The following is a 27975-nucleotide window of genomic DNA, read 5'->3' on the forward strand; positions in this document are numbered from 1 at the left end:
CCATCTCGGAGGATTGCGGAGATCTCCTCAGGCGCCATGCCCGGGAGGATTCATCTCCCGGGGACTCTACGCGCCATGGTGGTCCTCTAGGAGTGATGGGTGAGTAGTTCACCCACGGACTATGGGTCCATAGCGTTGGCTAGATGGTTGTCTTCTCCTCATTGTGCTTCATTGTTGGATCTTGTGAGCTGCCTAACATGATCAGAGATCATCTATCACGTAATACTATATGTTGTGTTTGTCGGGATCCGATGGATAGAGAATACCATGTTATGTTGATTATCAAGTCTATTACCTATGTGTTGTTTATGATCTTGCATGCTCTCCGTTATTAGTAGAGGCTCTGTGCCAAGTTTTGCTCTTAACTCCAAGAGGGAGTATTTATGCTCGATAGTGGGTTCATGCCTCCATGTAACATACGGGACGATTGATGAGAAAGTTCTAAGGTTGTGTATGTGCTTGTTGCCACTAGGGATAAAACATTGATGCTATGTCTAGAGGATGTAGTTGTTGATTACATTACGCACCATGCTTAATGCAGTTGTACGTTGCTTTAGCAGCTTAATCTTGGAAGGGGTTCGGATGATAACTACGAAGGTGGACTTTTTAGGCATAGATGCAGTTGGATGGCGGTCTATGTACTTTGTCGTAATGCCCAATTAAATCTCCTTTATACTTATCATGACATGTATGTGCATTGTTATGCCCTCTCTATTTGTCAATTGCCTGGCCGTAATTTGTTCGCTAGCGTGCTTTTATCTTATGGGAGAGACGCCTCTAGTAAGGCTTGTGGTCCCAGGTCCATTCTTTTATACTGAGAAGTACAAATCTGCTTTGCAGATGCTTGTTTTCTGCTATTTCTCTACCAAACAATCATCTGTCTCACACTGTACTGATTAATCCTTTGTTACGGCGATAGCCCGGTGAAGTTGGCAGCCTCCTTTGTTTTTCGTTGCAGGCAGAATGCTGATTGGTGTGTTGGTGCTGGGTTCATGTGTATACAACTTGCGAGGTAAGACCATAAACAATGAATATCATGATGAAACAATAACATGTTCAGATCTGAGATCATGGCACTCGGGCCCTAGTGACAAGCATTAAGCATAACAAGTTGCAACAATATCATCAAAGTACCAATTACGGACACTAGGCACTATGCCCTAACAATCTTATGCTATTACATGACCAATCTCATCCAATCCCTACCATCCCCTTCGGCCTACGGCAGGGGGAATTACTCACACATGGATGGGGGAAACATGGCTGGTTGATGTAGAGGCGTTGGCGGTGATGATGGCGATGATCTCCTCCAATTCCCCGTCCCGGCGGAGTGCCAGAACGGAGACTTCTGGCTCCCGAGACGGAGTTTCGCGATGTGGCGGCGTTCTGGAGGGTTTCTGGCGACTTCGACTTCTCCCCCGTGCGTTTTTAGGTCGAGGCCGATAAATAGTCCGAAGGAGGGCGTCGGAGGCCAGCCGAGGGGGCCACACCATAGGGCCGCACGGGCCCCCCCTAGGCCGCACCGCCTTATGGTGTGGGGCCCTCGGGCCTCCACTTGATTTGCCTTCTGGCTCCGTCAGTATTCTGGGAAAATAGGGCCTTCTGTCATAATCCCGAGGTTTTTCCTGAAAGTTGGATTTCTGCACAAAAACGAGACACCAGAACAGTTCTGCTGAAAACAGCGTTAGTCCGTGTTAGTTGCATCCAAAATACACAAATTAGAGGCAAAACAATAGCAAAAGTGTTCGGGAAAGTAGATACGTTTTGGACGTATCATGTGTGCATCCGTGTTAGTACTTGGCGTAGGCTATGATTATGATCTCTTGTAGATTATGAAGTTAACTATTGCTAAGATGGTATTGATGTGATCTATTCCTCCTACATAGTGTGAAGGTGACAGTGTGCATGCTATGTTAGTACTTGGTTTAGTTGTGTTGATCTGTCATGCACTCTAAGGTTATTTAAATATGAACATTGAATATTGTGGAGCTTGTTAACTCTGGCATTGAGGGTTCGCGTAATCCTACGCAATTAGTGGTGTTTATCATCCAACAAGAGAGTGTAGAGTATGCATTTATCTATTCTGTTATGTGATCAAAGTTGAGAGTGTCCACTAGTGAAAGTCTAATCCCTAGGCCTTGTTCCTCAATACTGTTATCGCTGCTTTTTTACTGTTTTACTGCGTTACTACTGCTATGTTACTACTGCTTGTTTACTATCCTGGGCAAAGCACTTTTCTGGTGCCGTTGCCACTGCTCATATTCATTCATACCACTTGTATTTCACTATCTCTTCGCCGAACTAGTGCACCTATTGGGTGTGTTGGGGACACAAGAGACTTCTTGCTTTGTGGTTGCAGGGTTGCATGAGAGGGATATCTTTGACCTCTTCCTCCCTGAGTTCGATAAACCTTGGGTGATCCACTTAAGGGAAACTTGCTGCTGTTCTACAAACCTCTGCTCTTGGAGGCCCAACACTGTCTACAAGAATAGAAGCACCCGTAGACATCAAGCTATTTTCTGGCGCCGTTGCCGGGAGGAAAGGTAAAAGGTACTCACACTCCGGATCTCGGCTACTAAGCTATTTTCGCCGTTGTAAGTACTCGAAGCTATTTCCTTTAGATCCTGCAATTGCATCTTTTTGTTTCTTGTTTACACTAGTTAGGCATAATGGACAACAATGAGCTTCTTATTCTATTTCTGATTTAAGACATGGATGGTTTGATGCGAAAATTAAAAAACCTATGGAACCTTATTGCATGCTGGTAGTAATATTAGTATGAAGGCTTTGAACACCATTGTTGATAATGATATAGAAAGTTCTAAGCTTGGGGAAGCTGGTTTTCATGATCTTTTTAGTCCCCCAAGCATTGAGGAGAAAATTTACTTTGATGATACTTTGCCTCCCATATATGATGATTATAATGATATTGGTCTTTTAGTACACGTTTGTTATGGAGGATAAATTTGATTATGATTACAATATGCCTCCTATATTTGATGATGAGAATAATAATGATAGCTACTTTGTTGAATTTGCTCCCACTACAACCAATAAAATTGATTATGCCTATGTGGAGAGTAATAATTTTATGCATGAGACTCATGATAAGAATGCTTTATGTGATAGTTATATTATTGAGTTTGCTCATGTTGCTACTGAAAGTTATTATGAGAGAGGAAAATATGGTTGTAGAAATTTTCATGTTACTAAAATGCCTCTCTACATGCTGAAATTTTTGAAGCTACACTTGTTCTATCTTCCTATGCTTGTTACTTTGCTCTTTATGAACTTGTTTATTTACAAGATTCCTATGCATAGGAAGCATGTTAGACTTAAATGTGTTTTGAATTTGCTTCTTGATGCTCTCTTTTGCTTCAACTCTTATTTCTTGGGAGTGCATCATTAAAATTACTGAGCCCATCTTAATGGCTATAAAGAAAGCACTTCTTGGGAGATAACCCATGTGTTTATTTTACTACAACACTTTTGTTTTATATTTGAGTCTTGGAAGTTGTTACTACTGTAGCAACCTCTCCTTATCTTTATTTTATTTCATTGTTGTGCCAAGTAAAGTCTTTGATAGCAAGGTTGATACTAGATTTGGATTACTACGCAGAAACAGATTTCTGTCTGTCACGAATTTGGGGAGGGTTCTCTGTAGGTAACTCAGAAAAATCTGCCAATTTACGTGAGTGATCCTCAGATATGTACGCAACTTTCATTCAATTTGAGAATTTTCATCTGAGCAAGTCTGGTGCCATTTTAAAATTCGTCTTTACGGACCGTTCTGTTTTGACAGATTCTGCCTTTTATTTCGCATTGCCTCTTTCATCTGTGTTGGGTGGATTTCTTTGTTCCATTACCTTCCGGTAGCTTTGGGCAATGTCCGGAAGTGTTAAGAATGATTGTGTCACCTCTGAACATGTGAATTTTTAATTATACACTAACCCTCTAATGAGTTTGTTTCGAGTTTGGTGTGGAGGAAGTTTTCAAGGGTCAAGAGAGGAGGATGATATACTATGATCAAGAAGAGTGAAGAGTCTAAGCTTGGGGATGCCCCGGTGGTTCATCCCTGCATATTTCAAGAAGACTCAAGCATCTAAGCTTGGGGATGCCCAAGGCATCCCCTTCTTCATCGACAACATTATCGAGTTCCTCCCTTGAAACTATATTTTTATTCGGTCACATCTTATGTACTTTACTTGGAGCGTCTGTTTGTTTTTGTTTTTGTTTTTGTTTGAATAAATGCTTGTGTGGGAGAGAGACACGCTCCTCTCGGGTTCATATGAACACATGTGTTCTTAGCTTTTAATGTTCATGGCGAAGGTTGAAACTGCTTCGTTAATTGTTATATGGTTGGAAACGGGAAATGCTACATGTAGTAATTGATAAAATGTCTTGGATAATGTGATACTTGGCAATTTTTGTGCTCATGTTTAAGCTCTTGGATCATATACTTTGCACCTATTAATGAAGAAATACATAGAGCTTGCTAAAATTTGGTTTGCATAATTGGTCTCTCTAAAGTCTAGATAATTTCTAGTATTGAGTTTTGAACAACAAGGAAGACGGTGTAGAGTCTTATAATGTTTACAATATGTCTTCTATGTGAGTTTTGCTGCACCGGTTCATCCTTGTTTTTTTTTCAAATAACCTTGCTAGCCTAAACCCTGTATCGAGAGGGAATACTTCTCATGCATCCAAAATCCTTGAGCCAACCATTATGCCATTTGTGTCCACCATATCTACCTACTACATGGTATTTCTCCGCCATTCCAAAGTAAATTGCTTGAGTGCTACCTTTAAAATTTCCATCATTCGCCTTTGCAATATATAGCTCATGGGACAAATAGCTTAAAAACTATTGTGGTATTGAATATGTACTTATGCACTTTATCTCTTATTAAGTTGCTTGTTGTGCGATAACCATGTTTCTGGGGACGCCATCAACACTTTGTTGAATATCATGTGAGTTGCTATGCATGTTCGTCTTGTATGAAGTAAGGGCGATTTTCATGATCAAATGGTTTGAGTATGCATACTGTTAGAGAAGAACATTGGGCCGCTAACTAAAGCCATGATTCATGGTGGAAGTTTCGAGTGTGGACAACTAATCCTCAATCTCTTATGAGAATTTTAATCGTTGTTGTATGCTTATGCATTAAAGAGGAGTCCATTATCTGTTGTCTATGTTGTCCCGGTATGGATGTCTAAGTTGAGAATAATCAAAAGCGAGAAATCTAATGCGAGCTTTCTCCTTAGACCTTTGTACAGGCGGCATAGAGGTACCCCTTTGTGACACTTGGTTGAAACATATGCTATGCAATGATAATCCGTGCTAATCCAAGCTAATTTGGACAAGGTGCGGGCACTATTAGTATACTATGCATGAGGCTTGCAAACTTGTAAGATATAATTTACATGATACATATGCTTTATTACTACCGTTGACAAAATTGTTTCATGTTTTCAAAACCAAAGCTCTAGCACAAATATAGCAATCGATGCTTTCCTCTTTGAAGGACCATTCTTTTATGTTGAGTCAGTTCACCTATTTCTCTCCATCTCAAGAAGCAAACACTTGTGTGAACTGTGCATTGATTCCTACATACTTGCATATTGCACTTGTTATATTACTTTGCATTGACAACTATCCATGAGATATACATGTTATAAGTTGAAAGCAACCGCTGAAACTTAATCTTCTTTTGTGTTGCTTCAACACCTTTTACTTTGAATTATTGCTTTATGAGTTAACTCTTATGCAAGACTTATTGATGCTTATCTTGAAGTACTATTCATGAAAAGTCTTTGATATATGATTCATTTGTTTACTCATGTCATTACCATTGTTTTGATCGCTGCATTCATTACATGTGTTTACAATAGTATGATCAAGGTTATGATGGCATGTCACTCCGAGAAATTATCTTTGTTATCGTTTACCTGCTCGGGACGAGCGAGAACTAAGCTTGGGGATGCTGATACGTCTCCGACGTATCGATAATTTCTTGTGTTCCATGCCACATTATTGATGATATCTACATGTTTTATACACACTTTATGTCATTATTATGCGTTTTGTGGAACTAACCTATTGACGAGATGCCGAAGGGCCAGTTCTTTGTTTTCTCGCTGTTTTTGGTTCCAGAAATCCTAGTAAGGAAATATTCTCGGAATCGGATGAAATCAACGCCCAGCATCCTATTTTTCCACGAAGCTTCCAGAACACCCGAGAGCCGCCAGAGGAGGGCCCTGTGGGCCCCAGACGACAGGGTGGCGCGGCCAGGGCCTGGGCCGCGCCCCCTAGTGTGTCACCGCCTCGTCGACCTTCCGACTCCGCCTCTTCGCCTATATAAAGGTCCCTCACCTAAAACTTCGAGACGAAAAAGCCACGGTACGAGAAACCTTCCAGAGCCGCCGCCATCGCGAAGCCAAGATCTGGGGGACATGAGTCTCTGTTCCGGCACGCCGCCGGGACGGGGAAGTGCCCCCGGAAGGCTACACCACCGCCATCTTCATCAACGCTGCTGTCTCCCATGAGGAGGGAGTAGTTCTCCATCGAGGCTCGGGGCTGTACCGGTAGCTATGTGGTTAATCTCTCTCCTATGTACCTCAATACAATAATCTCATGAGCTGCCTTACATGATTGAGATTCATATGATGATGCTTGTAATCTAGATGTCATTATGCTAGTCAAGTGGGTTTTACTTATGTGATCTCCGGAGACTCCTTGTCCCACGTGTGTAAAGGTGATAGTGTGTGCACCGTGTGGGTCTCTTAGGCTATATTTCACGGAATACTTATTCACTTGTTATGAATGGCATAGTGAAGTTCTTATTTATATCTCTTTATGATTGCAATGTGTTTTGTATCACAATTCATCTATGTGCTACTCTAGTGATGTTATTAAAGTAGTTTATTCCTCCTGCACGGTGTAATGGTGACAGTGTGTGCATCCGTGTTAGTACTTGGCGTAGGCTATGATTATGATCTCTTGTAGATTATGAAGTTAACTATTGCTATGATGGTATTGATGTGATCTATTCCTCCTACATAGTGTGAAGGTGACAGTGTGCATGCTATGTTAGTACTTGGTTTAGTTGTGTTGATCTGTCATGCACTCTAAGGTTATTTAAATATGAACATTGAATATTGTGGAGCTTGTTAACTCCGACATTGAGGGTTCGCGTAATCCTACGCAATTAGTGGTGTTTATCATCCAACAAGAGAGTGTAGAGTATGCATTTATCTATTCTGTTATGTGATCAAAGTTGAGAGTGTCCACTAGTGAAAGTCTAATCCCTAGGCCTTGTTCCTAAATATCGCTATCGCTGCTTGTTTACTTGTTTTCTCTGCGTTACTACTCGCTGCGTTACTACTTGCTTGTTTACTGTCCTGGGCAAAGCACTTTTCCGGTGCCGTTGCCACTTGCTCATATTCATTCATACCACTTGTATTTCACTATCTCTTCGCCGAACTAGTGCACCTATTGGGTGTGTTGGGGACACAAGAGACTTCTTGCTTTGTGGTTGCAGGGTTGCATGAGAGGGATATCTTTGACCTCTTCCTCCCTGAGTTCGATAAACCTTGGGTGATCCACTTAAGGGAAACTTGCTGCTGTTCTACAAACCTCTGCTCTTGGAGGCCCAACACTGTCTACAAGAATAGAAGCACCCGTAGACATCAAGGAGCAGCACGGCAGAAGCGGGCCAGCGTGGCATGCGTGCGTGAGCCTCTCCCGCGCGTGGATGCTCAGGTTGTACGGAGCGAGGGCGGGAGACGCGCTGGAATTGAGGGCGGTCAACGCCTAGCGAGCAGCAAGCGGCAGCGGCGTGGGGATCGATCGATCCATCGATCGATCGTGCAAGGCGAGCAGCAGGCCGATGGCTTGGCCCACGACGGGCACTAGGAGCGAGGCTGGCTCGGCTAGCGTAGTGCAGCCCACGGGCGGATCTGATGGAGGCTGTGCAAGGGATGCGGTGGTGGGCTGGAGAAGAAGGAAAAGCTCTGTGCCGGTAGTACCACCCCAGTACCGGGCCGGTACCGGCCTGGTACCGCCGCGAGTCCAGTAAGACAATACTGCACGTGCGGTACTTGGGCCGGTACCGCTCGCGGTAGTACCGCCCGGTCCAATAGGATTTCTTTTCTTTTTCCAAATAAGATGCACTAGAAAAATCATAACTTGAGCTAGGAAACTCGGAATGCGGTGAAACCAATTTTGTTGGAAAGAGGGCGACAAGAGCTACCTTCTCACATGATGAAATCATGGAAAAGAGTGAGTGGTGATTTTCTCATGGTCATAGAGGTGTAACCTCTCAATACGATATATCGAGAAAATCATCACTCTCTCGCGTGCAACATGCGATGCAACCGAAAACTGTTTCATGCATAAGAACCAAGAACGCGATGCAATGCATGTAAGGTTTGAGCTCTCTCCGATGATACGACCCACTATCCTATCGAGCACAAACCTAGTCCTTGCGCGTTCTTCTCGAGTCGGCAAGCTCCGTCTTCACCCTCTTCATCATTGTCCATGCCACCGTCTTCATTCATCTTCAACGCCGTCTTCTCTCTTCATCTTCAACACCGTCTTCTCTCTTCATCTTCTACGCCGTCTTCTCTCTTCATCTTCTACGCCGTCTTCTCTCTTCATCTTCTACGTCGTCTTCTCTCTTCATCTTCTACGCCGTCTTCTCTCTTCATCTTCTACGCCGTCTTCTCTCTTCGACACCATCTTCATCATTGTACTCCGTCTTCTCCATCTTACAACCTTGAGTCCAACATGACTATGAACTTGATCTAAGATTGATTCTCAATGCAACCGTTGGTCCATAGGGATTGTCATCAATTACCAAAACCACACATGGGGTAAAGGACATGTTCTTACAGTAGGTTATGCTGATTCCGTGGTCATCTTCTCCGTGAAGGTGACACAAGTAAACCAGTGCCTGGAGTGGCCGCTAGATGTATACGGCATCGTTGCTGCGCGGGATTCAGTAGATCGCAATCGGAACCTCATCTTCAACCGCACCAGAGACAATTGCCAGACGCTCACCCCGGAGGTATATGCTCATTTACTTGATGCTATCTCAAGATGACCTTACGTACTCCCTGCAAATTATATTTACTCCCTCTCTCACAGTTTACTAGTCGTACGTGTATCCCTAGATGGCAAATTTGATCAAGTTAATATTAGTTACATGTTATAAAAAATATACAATTAGAAAGTTTAGATGTTCTATTTTCTAATGATGTAACTTTTACATTATATAATTTAAATTATATAGGTCAAATTGACGATCTAGGAATACGGGGAAGACTAGTAAACTAAAACAGAGGGAGTACTTTTGTTGTTTTATTAAATACAATATTTTTGGTTGAATTGAGTTCACAGATAGCTGAACCTTTGCAAACGGAAGCAAATCCTATGCGACCCGGGTCGTATGGCTCCCAGCGCTGAACCAACTTGTGCGACCGATGCGTGGCAAAACAAATCAAAGCTATTTACTTATTCTTGATTTGAAGTTACCAAATCATGATTGCGATTCCGATCTCATCAGGACCGAGCTCCTCGTCCACGGCCACTATTGTCGGCGCACCGGCGATGAGACTCCCTTCTCTCTGCATCAGACACTAGTAGAAAAAGAGGCTTCCATCCACCCCATTAGTCTACAAAATATTCGAACCGCGACTAAAGGGGTCTTTAGTCGCGGTTCGGGAGGCGATCCGCGACCAAAGGTCTGGGTCCAGCGGGCTCGGTCGACAGCTGGGGGACGGGAGGGGCTTTAGTCGCGGTTGGCCTGGCCAACCGGGACTAAAGGCCCACCCCTATATATGTCGTTCAACACACTCACTTAGCCATTTGGTGCCACTTCTCTTCACAATCTTCACAAAGGGGTGGTGGGTTTGCTTTTGGTTCCTCTTATGCACACAAGGTGTTCGATGAAATGCCCGAGAGCATGAAAGAAACATGATATGAAGTGTCCGAGCCACACTTGAGCTTTCTCATTTATTTTTCCTCCTCGATCGCGGTTAGCAACTTGAACCTTTCATGTGTTATTGATAAAATATGCATGTGTGTAGTTCATTATTTAATTTCTATTATTTCTAGCTAGTTAGTTTAACAAATGCATGATGGTTAATTATATACTTTATATAATAATAATGCAGATGAATCGGCAATGGATGTACAGTAACCGACTCTCCGGCGAGTTCATTACGGGTTTGAAAGATTTTCTCGTAGTCGCTAATGCGAACAAGCAGGTTTTTTTTTGTTATTTGTCCATGTGTTGCATGTAAGAATCAGAAGGGTTACTCTTTCTCAAGAGAAGTTCACTTGCACCTGCTTTGGCACGGTTTCATGCCAAGCTATAATTGTTGTACCAAGCATGGATAAAGAGGGGTTAGAATGGAAGAAGATGAAGAAAAGGATGATATCATCGATGACAACTATCCTGATCATTTCGGTGATACTTTCATAGAGGATGCTGAAGGTGGGGAAGGTGAAGGGGGCGGTGAAGGGGAAGGTAAAGAAGAGGCACATGATGAGCCCGCTGATGATCTTGGTCGGACCATTGCTGATGCACGGAGACACTGCGAAACTGAAAAGGAGAGGGAGAATTTGGATCGCATGTTAGAGGATCACAAAAAGTCGTTGTACCCAGGATGCGATAATGGTCTGAAAAAGCTGGGATGCACACTGGATTTGCTGAAATGGAAAGCACGGGAAGGTGTAGCTGACTCAGGATTTAAAAATTTGCTAAAAATGTTGAAGAATATGTTTCCAAAGAATAACGAGTTGCCCGTCAGTACGTACGAAGCAAAGAAGGTTGTCTGCCCTCTAGGTTTAGAGGTTCTGAAGATACATGCATGCATTAACGACTGCATCCTCTACCGCAGTGAATACGAGAATTTGAATGAATGTCCGGTATGCACTGCATTGCGTTATAAGATTAGAGGCGATGACCCTGGTGACGATGGTGAGGGCGAGAAACCCAGGAAGAGGGTTCCCGCCAAGGTGATGTGGTATGCTCCTATAATACCACGGTTGAAACGTCTGTTCAGGAACAAAGAGCATGCCAAGTTGTTGCGATAGCACAAAGAGGACCGTAAGTCGGAGGGGAGTTGAGACACCCCGCTGATGGAACACAATGGAGAAATATCGACTGAGAGTTCAAATATTTTGCAGCTGACGCAAGGAACATAAGATTTGGTCTAAGTACAGATGTCATGAATCCTTTTGGCGAGCAGAGCTCCAGCCATAGCACCTGGCCCGTGACTCTATAAGTGATTTATTTCTACCTCATCTCGTTCATTGCCTGCACTATATATATTGTCCTAACTATATTGTTGTGTACGCTATTATGCAGAATGAAGATTGGGGAATGCCAAAAAAGGAACATCCATGATGTTGGGTTCATTGACCCACATATCGTTAATGGATATGTGTTAGAAAGAGACCCCTGAGACGTGGAGCAAGACCTGTGGGATTTTCTTACAAAGAAGCAACTCAAAAGTCAAATTATATTTCCTTACCATTTTGGGTGAGCGTTTCTGTCTTGAGCACATTCTCTTTTGTTTACTCCATGCATGGTATGTCTAATCGATGAGTTATGCATGACCGTGCATGTATCGTGTCCGCAGGTTCCACTGGATTCTGCTAATAATTAAATTTCACACCTCCAGAGTTCTCATCATGGACTCTCTGAATATGGATCCAAAGCTTTGGGTCAACACGAGAAATATGCTGCAAAAGTAATTATTTTCAATCATTTGCGCTCTATATCGATCGGTCTCTTTCGTTCATTTTCTAATATCAAGTAACTAATAACTTCCTTGTTCATTTAATTTTCTTTGCCCTGTAGAGTTTGGAGACGGTTCTCAGATGAAACGGTAGGTGAATTCAAAAAAGAGCTAGATTTTAGAAGGTTACTTCATGCGGATATTCAGCCACCGGGGACCAATCTATGTGGATACTATGTTTGTGAGTTCATCCGGAGATACACCTCTGAGCGGAATCCGTCGGATAGCAACGTGCGGAGGAATAACTTCCGGAAGACGCTTAGTCCAGAAGCTCGCTTCCGACCAATTCAAGAGGAACTAGCAGGATTTTTTATGAGGGAAGTCCTCCATCCTAAAGGAGAACACTATAACGAGGACGAAGAACTTCTGATGCCGTAAATTGTGTATGGAAACTTGTTCGTAGTTGTATATGGTCATCCGAGATTGAATATATATTGTATATTCCTCTTGAATTCTTCTTGATTCTAATTTCAAACTTGTTTGAAATTGTACATTCATATGCATGTATATAGTAGCGTAGAATATGTGTACTGAAACTTCTTCAAAATTAAAATAAAACACAAAATAAAATATAAAAGAAATAAAACAATATAAATTAAAAAGAAACCAGATTGGGGGGGGGGGGGGCTAAAACCCTAAACCTGCGGAGGCCTTTAGTCGCGATTGGCCAGGCGAACCGCGACTAAAGGTCCTCCACCACACCGACGGACGGCTGGCGCCCACGTGGACGGGCCTTTAGTCACGGTTCCTAAGCAACCGCGACTAAAGGGGGGTGGGGCTTTAGTCGCGCATATTTAATCCCGGTTGCGCAACCGGGATTAATGGCAGTTGCGAACCGGGATTAAAGCCCCTTTTTCTACCAGTGAGAACTGCCGCCGTGCTCCTCACGCTGTTCGCGGCACGTCGGCACCATACCATCTGCTTACCGCCGCCAGCTGAGGCCAAGCTATGCTGATGCATCAGGGCATCTTCAACTGGCCGACGGAAATATCCGGTTGTGTCTGTTTGCGTCGGCTCGCGAACGCCATGCGGCCTAGGGCGACCGTTTGCATCGGGTACCTTCAGCGGTGCGGACGCATTTTTTTAACGAAGACAGCGTCAAGGTCGTTAATGGCGGTTAATGGCGGATAACATTCCGTCGAGACCTGCCGCCGGCGATTACCGGTTCTCGCGCGACCACGGTTGTTCCCGCGCTTGCCCAATACATTGGCAAGTTTCGCCGGCGTTTCGCGCGCGCGGGAAACGGACTGCGCGGCAAAGCCGTTTCCCGCCCCGTCGTTGCTATATATGGTGAACACCGGCGGGGGTGACAGACACACCTCAAGCTAAACCCTAGCATCCATCCATGGCCGAGCACAACCTTAGCTGGGATCAGGTTCTTCAGATGTGCCACCATGCCCACCCGGAGGAGGACGAACAGCTAGTCGCCGACGCGTTTCAGGCCGACCAGCTGGACCTGGAGGTGGCGGAGGCGGCAGAACGCGCGCAAGGGCGTGAGCGCCTCGCGGCGATCAGGGCGGAAATCACCGACGCCAGGGCCGAGCTCGCCGAAGCAAGGGCGGCCCCTCCGGCGGCCCCACCCGCGGATGCCGTCATCCACGACATCGCCGCCGCCGACGACGTCGTACCCGGCCGCTTCAACTGCGGCGACGACCAGTTCGTTCTGGTCGCGTCCTTCGAGACCCTGGTTGGGGACGCCCTGCGTCGTCAGGCTTGGGCAGCGGAGGAGGAAGCCCACAGCTATGATGTCGCCATGGCTCGGGGGTACATGTGCTCCGACCTGGATTCGCTCCAGTGGAGGGGCCCTTCTCCCGCGCGGATCGAGCAGGAGAACCGGGAGCTGGCGGGCGCCATCGTCGCCAGGGATGAAGCGGTGGCGGAGGCAGCTAGGGACAGGGCCCGCTTCCACGCCTAGCTGGCGGGCGTGGAGACGACCCAGGCGGAGGCAGCGACGGCGAGTAGGTACGGCCGTTGTAGTTTTACGTACGGCATCCGTGGAAACGCAAACCTGACGCGTATTTGAGTCAGGTTTACGTCGTCGGCCTGGTCACTATATGTCGCCCGCTGGATGTGGTACTAGACGCATTTTTCGGCCTGACGAACGCAAACGTTCACTTAGCGCCTGTTTGCGTAGCTCAGTTGGAGATGCCCTCAAATCAATCCGCCAGGACGACGCACTCAAGGTAGATGTGGGCACTTGGCAGAGATTGTTCCGCCGGAGATGCTGCCCATGTCCGCGCGTCGTCGCAGGAAGACGGTACGAGGAAGGACGCATGAAAGAAGGTGATGGGAATTGGGGATTAGTGGCTTGATTGTATTAAGATTCGTTTTAGCCACGCGTCAGTCACATGAGTTGGTCTAGCGCTGGGAGCAGTACGACCCGGTCGTATAGGAGTTTATTCCTTTGCAAACATGCAACGGAAGAGAAGGGAAATAAAAATGTGCATATGTGAAAAGATATATGAATTTGCCAGAATTTATAGTTGATGCACGCTTGGGTGACTTTATCATGATAGGTGTGATAGTAACTGAATTAAACAAGCACTACATTAGTCTAAGCTCAACCAGCTATGATCTGTACATGTTTTTGCAGTGCTTGATCAGAAGTTATGACAGCAGCAGGTTGTTGGTATATGGGCTAAACCTTGTGCTTTCCATGGTGCCAGGCAGTTTTGGGATTTATTATTTACTGTAGCGCATTTGCACAACATTTTATGGTGCAATAGACATACGTAAAGAATGTGTTTTTGACATTAAGTACCTACGATAAAGTGATGTTGTTTGAGTTCGAGCCATCACGTTTTGACCATGTCTTGTACGCATCGGAAACAACTAACAAGTCATACACTAGAAAGCAACAAGTATGGTTCACAAATCAGCTTATGCCTGGTACGACAATATAGCAACAAATCACAACAGAAATAAAATCAACTACTAACGGTAGCAAGTACAACATCCTTCCTTCCGCCGCAAGCCGTTCTCCCAAAATCCAAAAATTTCCCAACCGATCCGAACGTTTCTTTCCCGCTCCGCGCGCTGCCACCCAACGGATAGCGACCAGCGCCTGATAAGTCCACAGACCCCGCCCGCGATCCGATTGGCAGCTTCCCCTCCCCCGCTGGTTCGTCCGCCTCCGCCCCGCGCCGCGCCTCCGGTGGTCTCCGCCGGCCGCGTGGTCTCGCCGATTCGGAGGAGGTAATTGACCCTGTCGCTTTCCTGGGTCGGTTCTTGATTTCAAATGGAATGGTACTTTGAGGTTTTTTTTTTTTGGATTGGATTGGAAATGTCGGAGCTCTTGGTGATCATGGGCGTTAGGACTCGGTCGTTTAGGCAGCTCGGGGAGTTCTTGGTGATCATGGGCTCGACTCCAGTCCACTAGGGTTATGCAATCCGGTATATAGTGCGCGAATTGGTTCTCGTTATGCTTCATTGATTGTTTAATTAGTCGGTTCTGGAATAGTTTATGATTGTGCTTGTTTGAAGACACTGTACTGGTCCTGCTATGGCAGATCCTCATTTTTTTTTAATTAAGCCCTTTGGATAATATAAGTACTTCAAGTTTTCATTTTAGTTCCCTGTTGAACTAGCGACTGCATGACACATGACTGTAGCTTCTGAAAAGCATTACTGATGGAGAGGTTCGTCCGTCGTTTAGGCAGCTCGGGGAGTTCTTGCCTTCTTGGTGATCATGTGCTCGAGTCCACCAGGGGTTATGCAATCCGGTTATATAGTGCACGAATTGGTTATCGTCATGCTTCATTGATTCTTTAATTAGTCGGCTCTGGAATATTTTATGATTGTGCTTGTGTGAAGACACTGTCCTGTTCCTGCTATGGCAGATCCTCTTTTTTTAATTATGCCCTTTGGATAATAGTACTCCACTTCAACTTTTCATTTTAGTTGTCTGTTGAATTAGCGACTGCATGACACATTGCTGCAGCTTCTGAAAAGCATTATCGATGGAGAGGTTTATCTTTCTACTTCTTGCACATTGTTATCTTGCCCATTATTTGCTCTTTACTGCTACAGGTGTTATCGCCACCCTCACATGCACATTACCTTCTTGCAGGCTACCTTTCGCAGCGAGAATCAGCCATAGCCAGCGCAGCGAACTGTTTGTCGGCGTGCATTGTTTTATTCCGGAATCTGAGGCAGATCCTTCAGTCAACAAGACCGCCCTGGACGCTGCGGAAGATGGTTGACGACATGGACTCTAGTCACAAGTTCATCAGCAATATGGAGATTATTGACCTGTGTTCAGATGGTGAAGACGATACTAAATCGTGCTCAGACGCTGAAGCCATCACTCTTTTGGGCTTAGACAGAAAAGAAAATATTGGTTCTGACGATCCTAGCAACGGCGTTGACCGTTCTCTTGTTTTATTCAACACTCCGTTCGGCAAGAACAATGATAAGCAACCAATCAGTTTGGATGATGATGATTGGTTAAAAAGCATGCACCCTTCATCTGCTTATAAGCAACCAATTAGTTTGGATGATGATGATTGGTTAAAAAGCATGCACGCTTCATCCTCTTATAGATCCCCGGCTGTTTCTTCACACAGGATCTATCCTCTCTCAAGTTCATCGGTGATGCTACATGATTCCCCCTATAGTGACAGCCTGAAGATTTTGACTGATAATGATGATGGTGAGTACAGTACTATTTTCTTGATTAAAATTCTGGCAATTAACAGTGATTAAAATGGACACTGACGCGGCCTGTGACTAGCAACATTAATTTTTTCCATGTTTGAATTTTTCAGATGATATCTGTATGTATTCGGCTAAGCCTCAATCATTTCCAACCAGACATTCATCAGTGAGTTTCAATAGGGTCAAGGACGAGCCTAATTATTTTGGAAGAAGTGCTGCTAATGGAGGTGGGATGTTTTCTTCATCAATATCAGGAGATTGGAAACTGCCTTTTGCTACTGGCTGCCAGAAGGTCGAAACTGATAGCGATGATGACGGTGTGTAGCATGTACCTTGTTCTTTATAATATGGGTACTAGAGCAAAAAGATTCATACTGGTGCAAACTGTGACTAATAAGATACTTTCGCAACTTTCAGATGATGTCTACGAATATGAAGGACCGAGTTCACATACGACCTTTCATTCGGCAATGCCGTCCAGGAATTCAGTTGATGGTACTGAAGGTTTTAATGGATTTGGCACACAAAGCCATCCAAATGCAGAAAGTAGACCTTCTGGTCGTGATGAAAGATCTATATATGAAGAAGCCCTACAGGTATATAATGTTTGATTTATCGATACAGACAAGTCACTACAAAGATCATATATGATTAATCATGTGGTGACTTTGATCCTATTCTTATAACACCATGTATTTTACTACTTTAATCGAAACTTCTTATGCAGCACATCAGCCAGGAAACAAAGGAAGAAGATCTGCCTGAAGGTGTTATGTCAGTATCACTCCTTAAGCACCAGGTAAAATTTATCATCCAAACCATCAGGCATTGCAATGTGTGATTACTGGAGATATACTGTTCACCAATATGTTCTTCTCTTATGTTTGAAAGAAAATAGCATTAGCTTGGATGCTCTCCAAGGAGAATAGTTCACATTGTCCAGGTGGAATTTTAGCAGATGATCAGGTTAGTTTCATTTCCTAGCTTATTTCACTAGCTGTTACTTATTTTACCAATTTTTCTTTCTTAGAGCCAAATATGTTCCTTGATGTAGGGGCTTGGGAAGACAATATCCACTATTGCACTTATACAAAAGGAGAGGGCTCAGCAGTCTAACTTCATGTCTGCTGATTCCGACCGTAAAAGTTCTGTGTCATTAGACCTTGATGAGGATGACACAATGGTGATAATGAACAAGAAGGAAATCAAGGGTGAACCCTCGGCCTCCAATCTTGAGCTCTGTGCTGGTCGGTCAGGGACTCCTGTTAATACAATGGTCAATGCTCTTAAAGTTGAGCCCAAGAAGAAGACCAGAGTGAAATTACCATCCTCTGCATCAACCTTGAGGTCTGCTACAAAACCATCTGCAGGAACACTGGTGGTCTGCCCAACTAGTATTCTTAAGCAGTGGGCTAGTGAGATCTCTGCCAAGGCTACTGAAAGTTCCAAATTATCTGTTTTGGTTTATCATGGAGGTTCAAGGACTAAAGATCCAACTGAGTTGGCAAAATATGATGTTGTCATTACCACATATACTATTGTATGCCATGAAGTGCCCAAGCAAGACTCTGATGGTGATATGGACCAAAAGAACAGTGAGAAGTATGGGATTTGTCCAGATTTTGCTGCTGGCAACAAAACAAAACTGCCAAAAGAGACCAAGAAAAAGGCAAATAAGAAAAAGAAACTTAACAGTTCAGACGCTGACATCGAGGGTGGCCCACTTGCCAGGGTAAGATGGTTTAGAGTTGTGCTTGATGAAGCTCAAACAATAAAAAATCACCGGACTAAATCAGCTAGAGCCTGTTGTGGACTGAGAGCAAAAAGGAGATGGTGCTTATCAGGTACACCTATGCAAAATACAATCGACGATCTCTATAGTTATTTCCGCTTTTTGAAGTATGAGCCGTATTCTGTATACGGATCGTTCCAGTCGATGATAAAGAACCCAATTTCTAAAGGTTCAAAGCAGGGATATAAGAAACTCCAAACTGTCTTGAAGATAGTTCTGCTGCGGCGCACAAAAGGTGAAATTAAATGCTTTGGGAACATATAGCTGTCTGCAGTTTTATATCTTTTTGTTATCAACCATATGCCATGAAGGCATAAAATCCGCACAGTATTGCCTACAGAACGAACTCCAGCATAGTCTATGATATTAATCACTAGACCAGTAGTAATATCGATCTAGATGCATATCTATTTTACTGGCATTTTTGTTTCGGAAAGTGCAATCTTAATTTATCATCTTCCTCTTAAAACAGTGCAACCATACTTTATTATTTTCGTCTTGAAATTGCAATTTCTCATATGTATATTTATTATTTCATATATGTACGCAAAGTATTTTAGCATAATATCTCCTGTGCTTCCAGCCATGAAATACAACAGAAAAATAGAAAAGGTGAAATACTTTGAGTACATATATCTAGCTGCAGTTTATACCTTTTTGATATCTACCACATGCGTAAAGGTGTAAAATCCGCAAGGCGCACGCCATTGCCTACAGAACCATTTCAAGCATAGTCTATGGATGCATGCGTAGTTGGCTAATATTCTATTAGTATCGAAATGGATTTATCATAATCATTCTGCATAATACAATATCTCATATGTATATTTATTAGCATAAATATTTCCCATTTTACCAACCATGAAAATGAATTACATTAGAAAACTCAAGGGAGGGGTACCCGACAAGTTTACAATTATGGCGAACCATACTAGGCAGTCGGCAGTAAGCACCTTCTGAATTTTTGAGATGGTGTTCACACTTTGTACTTTCTCCCTCGGAAGGCAGTTCCATCATGTTTTGTTTTTGACTCTGTAATACGCTATTAAGTATGCATGGCTGTAACTTGGTTCTTTGTTGGCTGTGATATTTCCGTCATTGATGTGCTTTTGAACTGTTTCCCTTAGAAACACTACTTGATGGAGAACCAATCACAAAAATACCTCCAAAGACAATTGAGCTGAAGAAAATAAATTTCACACAAGAGGAGCGATATTTCTATTTGGCACTTGAAGAAGGTTTGCAGCAAAAGTTCAAGGTAGGTTCAAGATTACAGACTCTATTTTATTAAGTTTTTTTTCTATCCTTAGGTACTCATTATGATACTGTGTTTAAACTTTCGGTAATTATGGTGTGCTGTCTAATCTCAAAAGAAGTATCTCTTGGGCATTCCTTACCTGAAGTTCTGAATAGCTCAGCTGCGAATTACGCAACTTGGTCGTTGCTTTCAGGAACTTCTCTTAGAAAAATAGCATGATTATATCATCTATTGATACTTCCCAAACTGTTTGTTATACCTGTTGTCTTATGTTACCTGATAAAACCTTTTGATCTGGTTAGTTTTTTAGCTGTATTGGGCTTGGAGGGATTGTTCTTTACCTTGACTATTATTTTGATGAACATAATCAAAACATTTGCTTTACTTAGGTTTAGCAGCCTTGAGTTCAACACGGAATGCTCTTAATAATTTATACTATTTATAGTATTTTTTCCCAGAATATCCTTCAGTTGCCAAGAAATTTCGTTGTGAAATGTTTGTGATGCTGATATGTTTCTGTTTGTATCACAGAAATTTGCTGCTGCTGGGACGATAAAACAAAACTACGCAAACATTCTTGTATTGCTGCTGCGGCTTCGGCAGGCTTGTGATCACCCTTATCTTCTGAAGGATGATAATCATGCAAATTTGACCAACCCGGCTTCCATAGAAATGGCAAAACAGCTTCCTAGGGAAATAGTGATAAATTTGCTGGAACATTTGGAAGTACGGCATCCAACTTGTTGCATATGCGTGGTAAGCATCCTGTCTTGAGCCGAGGCAACAACTTTGCCTCTTCATTAATTAAGAAGACGTGCCTAGTTAATTAGTGGAAAACTGGGTGAAACCGAGTTACTTAACATCTATATGTATAAAGTTTTTACCTTATCTCTGGATTTTTTGCTGCAGAAGTGGCTAGTTCTTCCACAACTATTTTAATGAGTAGAATGAGTAGAATAATTTAATTTTGATTTCACCTCATTTTTCAGGAGCCACCTGAAAATTCTGTTATAACAACATGCTGCCATAATTTCTGCTATGAATGTGTACTTGAAAGCTTGAGTGAAGAAGAAGTCTGCCCCGTTTGCAAACAGAAATTAAGTGCTGAATTCGTTTTTTCACGTCCAGTATTAAGGCTCTGTCTCTCTGATGAATCATCCGCAGCAGCAGATGAGTCGTCCTCAATTTTTGAAAAGAGTTACATATCCTCAAAGGTCCAGGCCACCGTCGACACACTTAACTTAATCTTCAACACACCTGCCCTTACTGATAGTGATTCTATTGAACCAAGTCCTAGCAAAGTAGCTGCTTCTAAGGCAATAGTCTTCTCCCAGTGGACTGGTATGCTGGACGTGTTGGAGCTTTCACTGAATAGCAATCTTATAAACTTCCGGAGGCTTGATGGGTCAATGTCCCTCGATGTCCGAGGAGCAGCAGTGGAGGAGTTTAAGACTGACCCAGAGGTAACTTTTCTTGCATTCTATGCTTACTTTTTAGCGTTATATGCAGACACTGATTCATTTCCACCATTCAAGAGATAGTCATAAAGAACTGTTTTCATTCTTCAGGTAAGAGTAATGCTCATGACCCTGCAGGCTGGTAATCTTGGTCTAAACATGATAGCGGCTTGCCATGTGATTATGCTTGATCCCTGGTGGAACCCTTATGCTGAGGACCAGGCAATTGACAGAGCTCACAGAATTGGTCAGACCCAGTCTGTGACTGTCACTCGTTTTACCGTTAATGACACAGTGGAAGATCGCATTTTAGCCCTCCAGGTAATATTTTGGCTGAACATATTAAATTGGTATATTGACAGTTTCGAGAAAATGGTTGGTTCCACGTGTAGTTCATAGCATATATGGTTTATTAGTCATAAGGAACCATGCCCCTTCTCACTTTCAGTTAGTTTTCTGTTCTTATTTATTGGGAAGAATGTGTCACCACCCCTTCTATAAGAAGATGAATTAATGATGAGTGTAGATCGATAGTGTTATATAACAAAGTAACAAGATCTGTGCAGATACATAATCCCTGGAGGACTTGCTTTCTATTTTGAAAATATTCTTTTGTTGGAGGTCTGTTCAGCTAATTATAATATATATTATGGAGTAGCAAGACAGTGGTGTGTGGTTTTCGCGCTGTGCTCGTGTGTATGCATACCCCCTGTTATTTTTTGTTTGTTTGTTTGTTTGACGAAGTGTTTATGTTTCTCTTGCCAGGAGAAAAGAGAGAGATGGTGGAATCTGCTTTGGGCGAGAAATCTGGTGACACTGAAAGTCGGCTCACCGTAGAAGATCTCGGGTATCTCATCAACGTATAGGGGCTGATCACACTACCCTTGGAATGCATGGCTAGTTAGTTATGCAAGTTCTTCTTGCACAAGTTTCCTGGCCATCTGTAGTGTAGGTTTTATCCTAGTTTTGCAGGCGCTGGAGCGAAGAAAAATTGTCACTTGATATGCGGCACGATTAATTTGATTTCGATGCTCCCATTTGTACATACTCTCTAGTTGAAAGAACATGATGTTTAGGCGTACCTTAGGCAAACGTCGGAACTTTGATGATGATATATATTTGTGTGCAGCTGCGGGCTGCCTGCTTGTTTTTATGTTTTTTTTTGGAAGAGGCTAAACCAAGTCGTTATTTATTCCAATCCCCCTATGGTGGATCATCTTATTTGTTTTGATGCTACATAATTTTGTTCTTTGACTTTGAGAACGTGTAGATTCTAGTTGTATTTGATTTCAAAACATATCATTTCTCAAAAGTGTGTGGGGTTGTTACTTGCCTGGAGGAAGAAACTGTGCAACTTCAGTGGTGTAACTTGAGTTTATCGATCCTTGCTGCTGTTGGGTCGGTGGTACAGAAGAAATTAAATACTACTACAGCCAGGCCCCTGACTCCAGCATTTGCCTAGTTCACTCACGCAGTAGCAAGACATTAAGGTTAAATGTAGCTTGAAAAAATGTGAGAGAGATATTAAGGTGAGATGTGATTCAGTTTTTCGTGTTACTTGTAATGCTGGTGATAAACTGATAATCAAACACTAAAGCTTATTTTTGGGGAACACGAAAGCTATTTACTTTTTTTGAGGGTGATTTACTTGTTTTTTCTAGGATCCAAAGTTTGTTTTAGACTCCAAAGCTTTTTTTTAGCTTATACTCCAAAGCTTCTTCTGTGGGCTGCATATACGACACGAAGCGAAACTACTTGGGTGGCCCGCCAACGCGCTGTGCCTAGTGGGCCACGAAAGAATAGGAACTACTTGGACGAGCGGTTCTGATCCCGGGCCTTCCTCGCTACTGTGCTCTTCTCCGACGCCGGCGTCGATGGAGGCGGAGGCGGAGATCCCCGAGGAAGCGAAGCCGCCGAGGATGAACCGCAGGCAGTGGAAGGCCGCGAGGGGGAACCGCGAGGACAAGTGGACGAGGAAGGACCGCCTGCTGCTGGAGGCGAACGCGGAGAAACGCCGCGAGCAGGAGGCCGCGGAGGCGGCGGCGGACCTGGCGGCGGAAGCGGCAAACAAAGAGGACCCGGAGGCCGCCATCGCGACGCGCTACCGCGAGAGTTGGATCCAGATATTCTCCCGCTCCCACGGCTCCTACGAGGACGCCAGTAAGCACTGATTCCTTGGTTCTTCAGTTCAGTCCTCCTCTCCCCCGATCCCGGCCATTGATTCCTCTTTACTTTTTGATCTTGAGGGTTCGATTTGTTTGGTGAATTGTCATGGGTGAATTACTTGTCTGAATTTTGATCCTGCAGCCTCTATTCTACCGATGCGGTACACCGACGAGCCCCCGCCGCCCTATACCCGTGTAGGCTATGCTGATTCCGTGGTCATCTTCTCCGTGAAGGTGACACAAGTAAACCAGTGCCTCGAGTGGCCGCTGGATGTATACGGCATCGTTGCTGCGCGGGATTCAGTAGACCGCAATCGGAACCTCATCTTCAACCGCACCAGAGACAATTGCCAGACGCTCACCCCGGAGGTATATATATGCTCATTTACTTGATGCTATCTCAAGATGATATGCTAATCATCACACACGCAATGAGGGCGATTTTGAAATTATCTGTGATAAAGTGATGTAGTTTGAGTTCGAGCCGCCACGTTTTGACCATGGCTTGTACGCATCGGAAACAAGTTGTACACTAGAAAAGTTAACAAATCAGCTTGTGCCTGGTACATTTCAAGCACACCGGCTGGTCTTTCTTAAAGGTGATCAATTGTCCAAGTAATTATAATCAATGGTTCCAGAATTATTTGTGCTCACCTTTTCTATTGCTTTTCAATTTTATATTGTAAAGTAATCAAACAAAAACGTGCCTATGCTTTCTACTATTGGGCAACTACTGTGGTTGCAATCAGAACTCAAGTAGCTTACCAGGTTTGACAGTGGACCTTTTGTCAGCTTCAAGTTATCGGATTTGTCTTGCTTCCTTCTAATAGACAAGATCCCTGGATGATATAATTTTCTGCTCTTAGTCTAGTTTCCGTTTGTTCGGCATGTCTGTTAATGGGGTTAGGCATATGTGATACTTTATTCAATAGGGAAGATTGACCAGTTAAATTTTCTTAGTTCCAGCAGTGCCAATCTCACTGTAGAACAGTATGGCAGTGAAATTTTACTGAATATTTATGTTTGGTCTCTTATTCACTAAGAACACAAATTTGATTACTTTGGAAACGTCATAATGCAGGATGCCTCTCTATCGTTGACTGGTCCTACCCGTGCTATCGTGATCATTGATCCTGTCAACTACGAGGTCGAGCTGAAAGTGAAGGGAGACACGCCTTCTCAAGATAAATTCCTAAGCCTTCTACTCATTGAGGACAAGTACTATGCTTCTGGTGAACCTTGCCATGGAGTTCACTGCCACACATACTCTTCTAAGCTAAGCACAGTGGAGTTGACAATCGGCCATCTTGCACAAACAGTAGAGGCTACTATCACATTTCAGGTCATCGAGGGATCCTGGCCAACTCACCATCATGGGCGATTTGTTGCACGTATGGCTCGTCTTAATGATCTGGAGATGGTGCTGCTTGATTCTCGGGATGGCATGGTGTCTGTCATGAGTGATGGTGTGATTGAGCTTTCACGATGTGTTGTGCCTGTCGAAGCAGATGGAGAACTGAAGCTTTGGGTGGATGCATGGCAGGGCAATGACCAGGCTGATGTTGTTGGCAAAGATCAAGTAACATTTGCACCTAGAAAAGCAGGTAGAAGTGAGGATACGTGTGATGTTGGGTTTTGTAAGATGCGAGTCAATGTTGTTTGGTCTCTTGTTGTGAACTGGTGATAAGTAGAAAAAAAGCACACAATCCTCCACGTAAAACACACAATCCTGCTTTCTTTTTGTGAAAATAAGTAAAGCACACAAGGGTTGTGTTACGCCACACAGTTCTTACGCACTATTATTTCACACACTGCATATCGATAGATGCAAGTACATAGTCGTAGACCCGTCCACATGATATATATATGCTCACACACACCATAAACCCCACACGCATCATGCGCGTTCACTTCTACCGGCATGTTGCATGTGCTTCTCCCTGCTAGCTATCTAGCTGCCCGGAACCCAGATGATGCTGAGCTTCGTGAGGAAGTGGCACACGGTCACCTCCCCCGGCTTGAGGTTGTGCAGCTCAAAGAAGGGGTTCTTTGGGCTCCACTTGGACGTGTCGAGGTGGCACACCGCCAGAGCCTCCATTGTCTTCGGCACCGCGCCGTCCTCCACGCTCGTCAGCGTCACTGTGTATGCGGACGTAGGGTTGGCTGTGTGGCAGTAGTACACGGCGTACGGGTAGGTCAGATCATGGCAGGTCACGATCTCCGACGACTCACCGGAGACCTTCAGGACGGCCGTCACGTTGTACCTCCCGCGAAGTGCCCGCGTGCCCGGAGCTTCGACGGGCAAATCGGCGGCGGAGAACGCGCGGACGTTGCGTGTCCTGAGAAGGGACGGAGGGAGCTCGGCGAGGGACTCGAGGGAGGTGGCGCAGCCGGCGCTTTGGCCAGGGAGTGTCCGTGGGTGCTCGCACATGTCCAACGTCCACCGTATCTTTCTGGCCATCCAGAGGGACGCCGGTGCGAACATGGAGATTATGTCGGAGAGGCGTTCGCTGGAGAAAGGGATGGAGCCAGCGACGCTGCGGGGAAGAAGACTCGGCAGGGAGCTGGTCGGCGGGATGGTCGGGGTGATGATGAAACCTGGTCGCAGCATGTCATGGAAGAAGAAGACGTCGGCCTGCTGCCTTTTGGTACTGTGGCTGTGAGCCTTGTGATGATGACTGCCCTGTCCTGTTATACGGCATGCAACGCGTATGTGCGATAGTGAGTATCATTTTTGAGAGAGTTTGTATTCAAGTAACTAATTCACAGAGATATTAAGATTTCTGAATCTGAATTTCAAAAATAGTAAAAAAGCAAGGAAACTGTACCATTCACATGTGTCTCATGTTGGCTTAAAATTATTTTCTGGACCTCTTTCTGTTCTGACCCATATGACATTGTGGCTTTGTTTGGATCATCTTCCTCGTTCTGACCCATATGACATTGTGGCTTTGTGTGGATCATCTTCTTGTTCTGACCCATATGACATTGTGGCTTTATTGGGATCATCTTCCTGTTCTGATCCATATGATATTGTGGCTTTATTGGGATCATCTTCCTGTTCTGATCCATATAACATTGTGGCTTTGTTCGGATCACCTTCCCGTTCCGACCCATATGACATTGTGGCTTTGTTCGGATCATCTTCCTGTTCCGACCCATATGACATTGTGGCTTTGTTCGGATCACCTTCCCTGTTCCAACCCATATGACATTGTGGCTTTGTTCGGATCATCTTCCCGTTCCGACCCATATAACATTGTAACTTCACGTGGACCCTCTTTGTGTTCTCGACCCAAATGACATTGTGGCTTTGTTCGGATCATCTTCCCGTTTCCGACCCATATGAAATTGTGATTTTGTGTGGATCATCTTCCTGTTCTGACCTATATGACATTGTGGCTTTGTTCAGATCACCTTCCTGTTCCGACCCATATGACATTGTGGCTTTGTTCGGATCACCTTCCTGTTCCGACCCATATGACATTGTGGCTTTGTTCAGATCATCTTCCTGTTCCGACCCATATGACATTGTGGCTTTGTGTGGATCACCTTCCTGTTCTGACCCATATGACATTGTGGCTTTGTTCGGATCATCTTCCTGTTCTGACCCATATGAGATTGTAACTTTGTTTGGATCATCTTGCTCTTTTGACCCATATGACATTGTGGCTTTATGGGGATCCTCTTCTTGTTCTGATCCATGTGATACTATATCTTTGCTTGGAACATCTTCACCTTTGTCCCAGACTTCATTGCGGTGAGGACAATTTGCATAAAAATGAGTCAACAAGGCAATCAACATGCATTCAAAGACACCAAACTAAAAACACATTATATGCACAATCTACTAATTACGTAGAACATGTCTAGTTGATGCCTCTCTATAGTAGTCATGACAACACCAAAACAAATATAACTTAGGTTTGCAGTATGCATGGCTAGTGCATAAAACTAACTCTTCATATCCCAACGAAGAAAGTCTTGCCTCCAATCCATAATAATTGTCAGGGTTTTAGCTCAATTTACTCTAAATTTGAACTAAAATCCTGACATTTATTATTGATCGGAGGGATAAAAGGAAAATGAAAAGGTATAAAAGAGTAAAAAATTAAAAATATTTGGCTATCCCTATTAATTTTATTTTCTTATAATATTATTTCGCCCTGTGCACTGCCAAGGGTTAATAATATTGTTAGCAGTTAAATAACAAAAAGTGGATGATTTATGTCAATCTGAGAGTATCACCACAAGATTTTTCTGAAGCTGTGGCTACTTTGAGTGGTTGTAAGTAGACATGGCAATTGCATTGAACAGAAAGGTCACAGTGCAGAGGGAGGGAAGGGGGAGACCATTTTGTTGGCCTAAGAGGTCACTGATAGCTGGAGGCATTGAAGTTCCAGGAGGGAGCGTCTCCCAGTAGGCCTTCGTCATTGGCGTCTCCGATTTCCGTGCTGCCGTTGTGGCGGCATTGACGAAACTCGCATGCCACCCTCCTCCTCTGGCGATCTGAGAACAGAAGAACAAATAAAACAAAACAATCGTCACAGGACACACACTAACTACGAAATACACAACAACTATAGCTACGCAACACACACTAATTAGCAACGTAAATGCGACTGGGAGTGTGATTTAGGCATATGGACTCACCAAGAGAAGTGACGCGATGAGTGGCACAAGCATGTTGTGTGCTACCATGTGCTGCATTGCTATTGCTGTTGGTAATGGTAATGAAGCAAAGCGTTTGAACCAGGGCCCTATTTGTAGACCCGTGAGTGTGGATATATGTTTAATGGTTAGCGAGATGCTTTTAAAGTACTACCTAGTTGACGAGTC

At 43.9% G+C, this 27975-nt stretch overlaps 2 protein-coding genes and 1 pseudogene across 2 annotated transcripts; 2 read left to right on the plus strand and 1 right to left on the minus strand.

Moving 5' to 3' along the window:
* The first annotated feature begins 16609 nt into the window (after positions 1 to 16609).
* Positions 16610 to 21498, plus strand: LOC124678249 (helicase-like transcription factor CHR28). Its single transcript, XM_047214167.1, has 9 exons — positions 16610 to 16781; positions 16882 to 17060; positions 17192 to 17263; positions 17356 to 17430; positions 17519 to 18491; positions 19384 to 19514; positions 20046 to 20270; positions 20504 to 20977; positions 21083 to 21498. The coding sequence occupies exons 1-9, from the start codon at positions 16697 to 16699 to the stop codon at positions 21368 to 21370; spliced, it is 2502 nt and encodes an 833-aa protein (XP_047070123.1). The 5' UTR covers positions 16610 to 16696; the 3' UTR covers positions 21371 to 21498.
* Positions 21499 to 22845: 1347 nt separating this feature from the next.
* Positions 22846 to 24842, plus strand: LOC124671272. The gene is made up of 3 exons (XM_047207662.1): positions 22846 to 23131; positions 23279 to 23505; positions 24218 to 24842. Exons 1-3 carry the CDS (start codon positions 22846 to 22848, stop codon positions 24818 to 24820), a joined length of 1116 nt encoding a protein of 371 aa, XP_047063618.1. The 3' UTR covers positions 24821 to 24842.
* Positions 24843 to 25087: 245 nt separating this feature from the next.
* Positions 25088 to 26803, minus strand: LOC124671273 (annotated as a pseudogene).
* Between the last annotated feature and the right edge of the window lie 1172 nt (positions 26804 to 27975).

The sequence above is a fragment of the Lolium rigidum genome, chromosome 7 (assembly GCF_022539505.1).
Source record: "Lolium rigidum isolate FL_2022 chromosome 7, APGP_CSIRO_Lrig_0.1, whole genome shotgun sequence".
In the NCBI taxonomy this organism is placed as follows: domain Eukaryota; kingdom Viridiplantae; phylum Streptophyta; class Magnoliopsida; order Poales; family Poaceae; genus Lolium; species Lolium rigidum.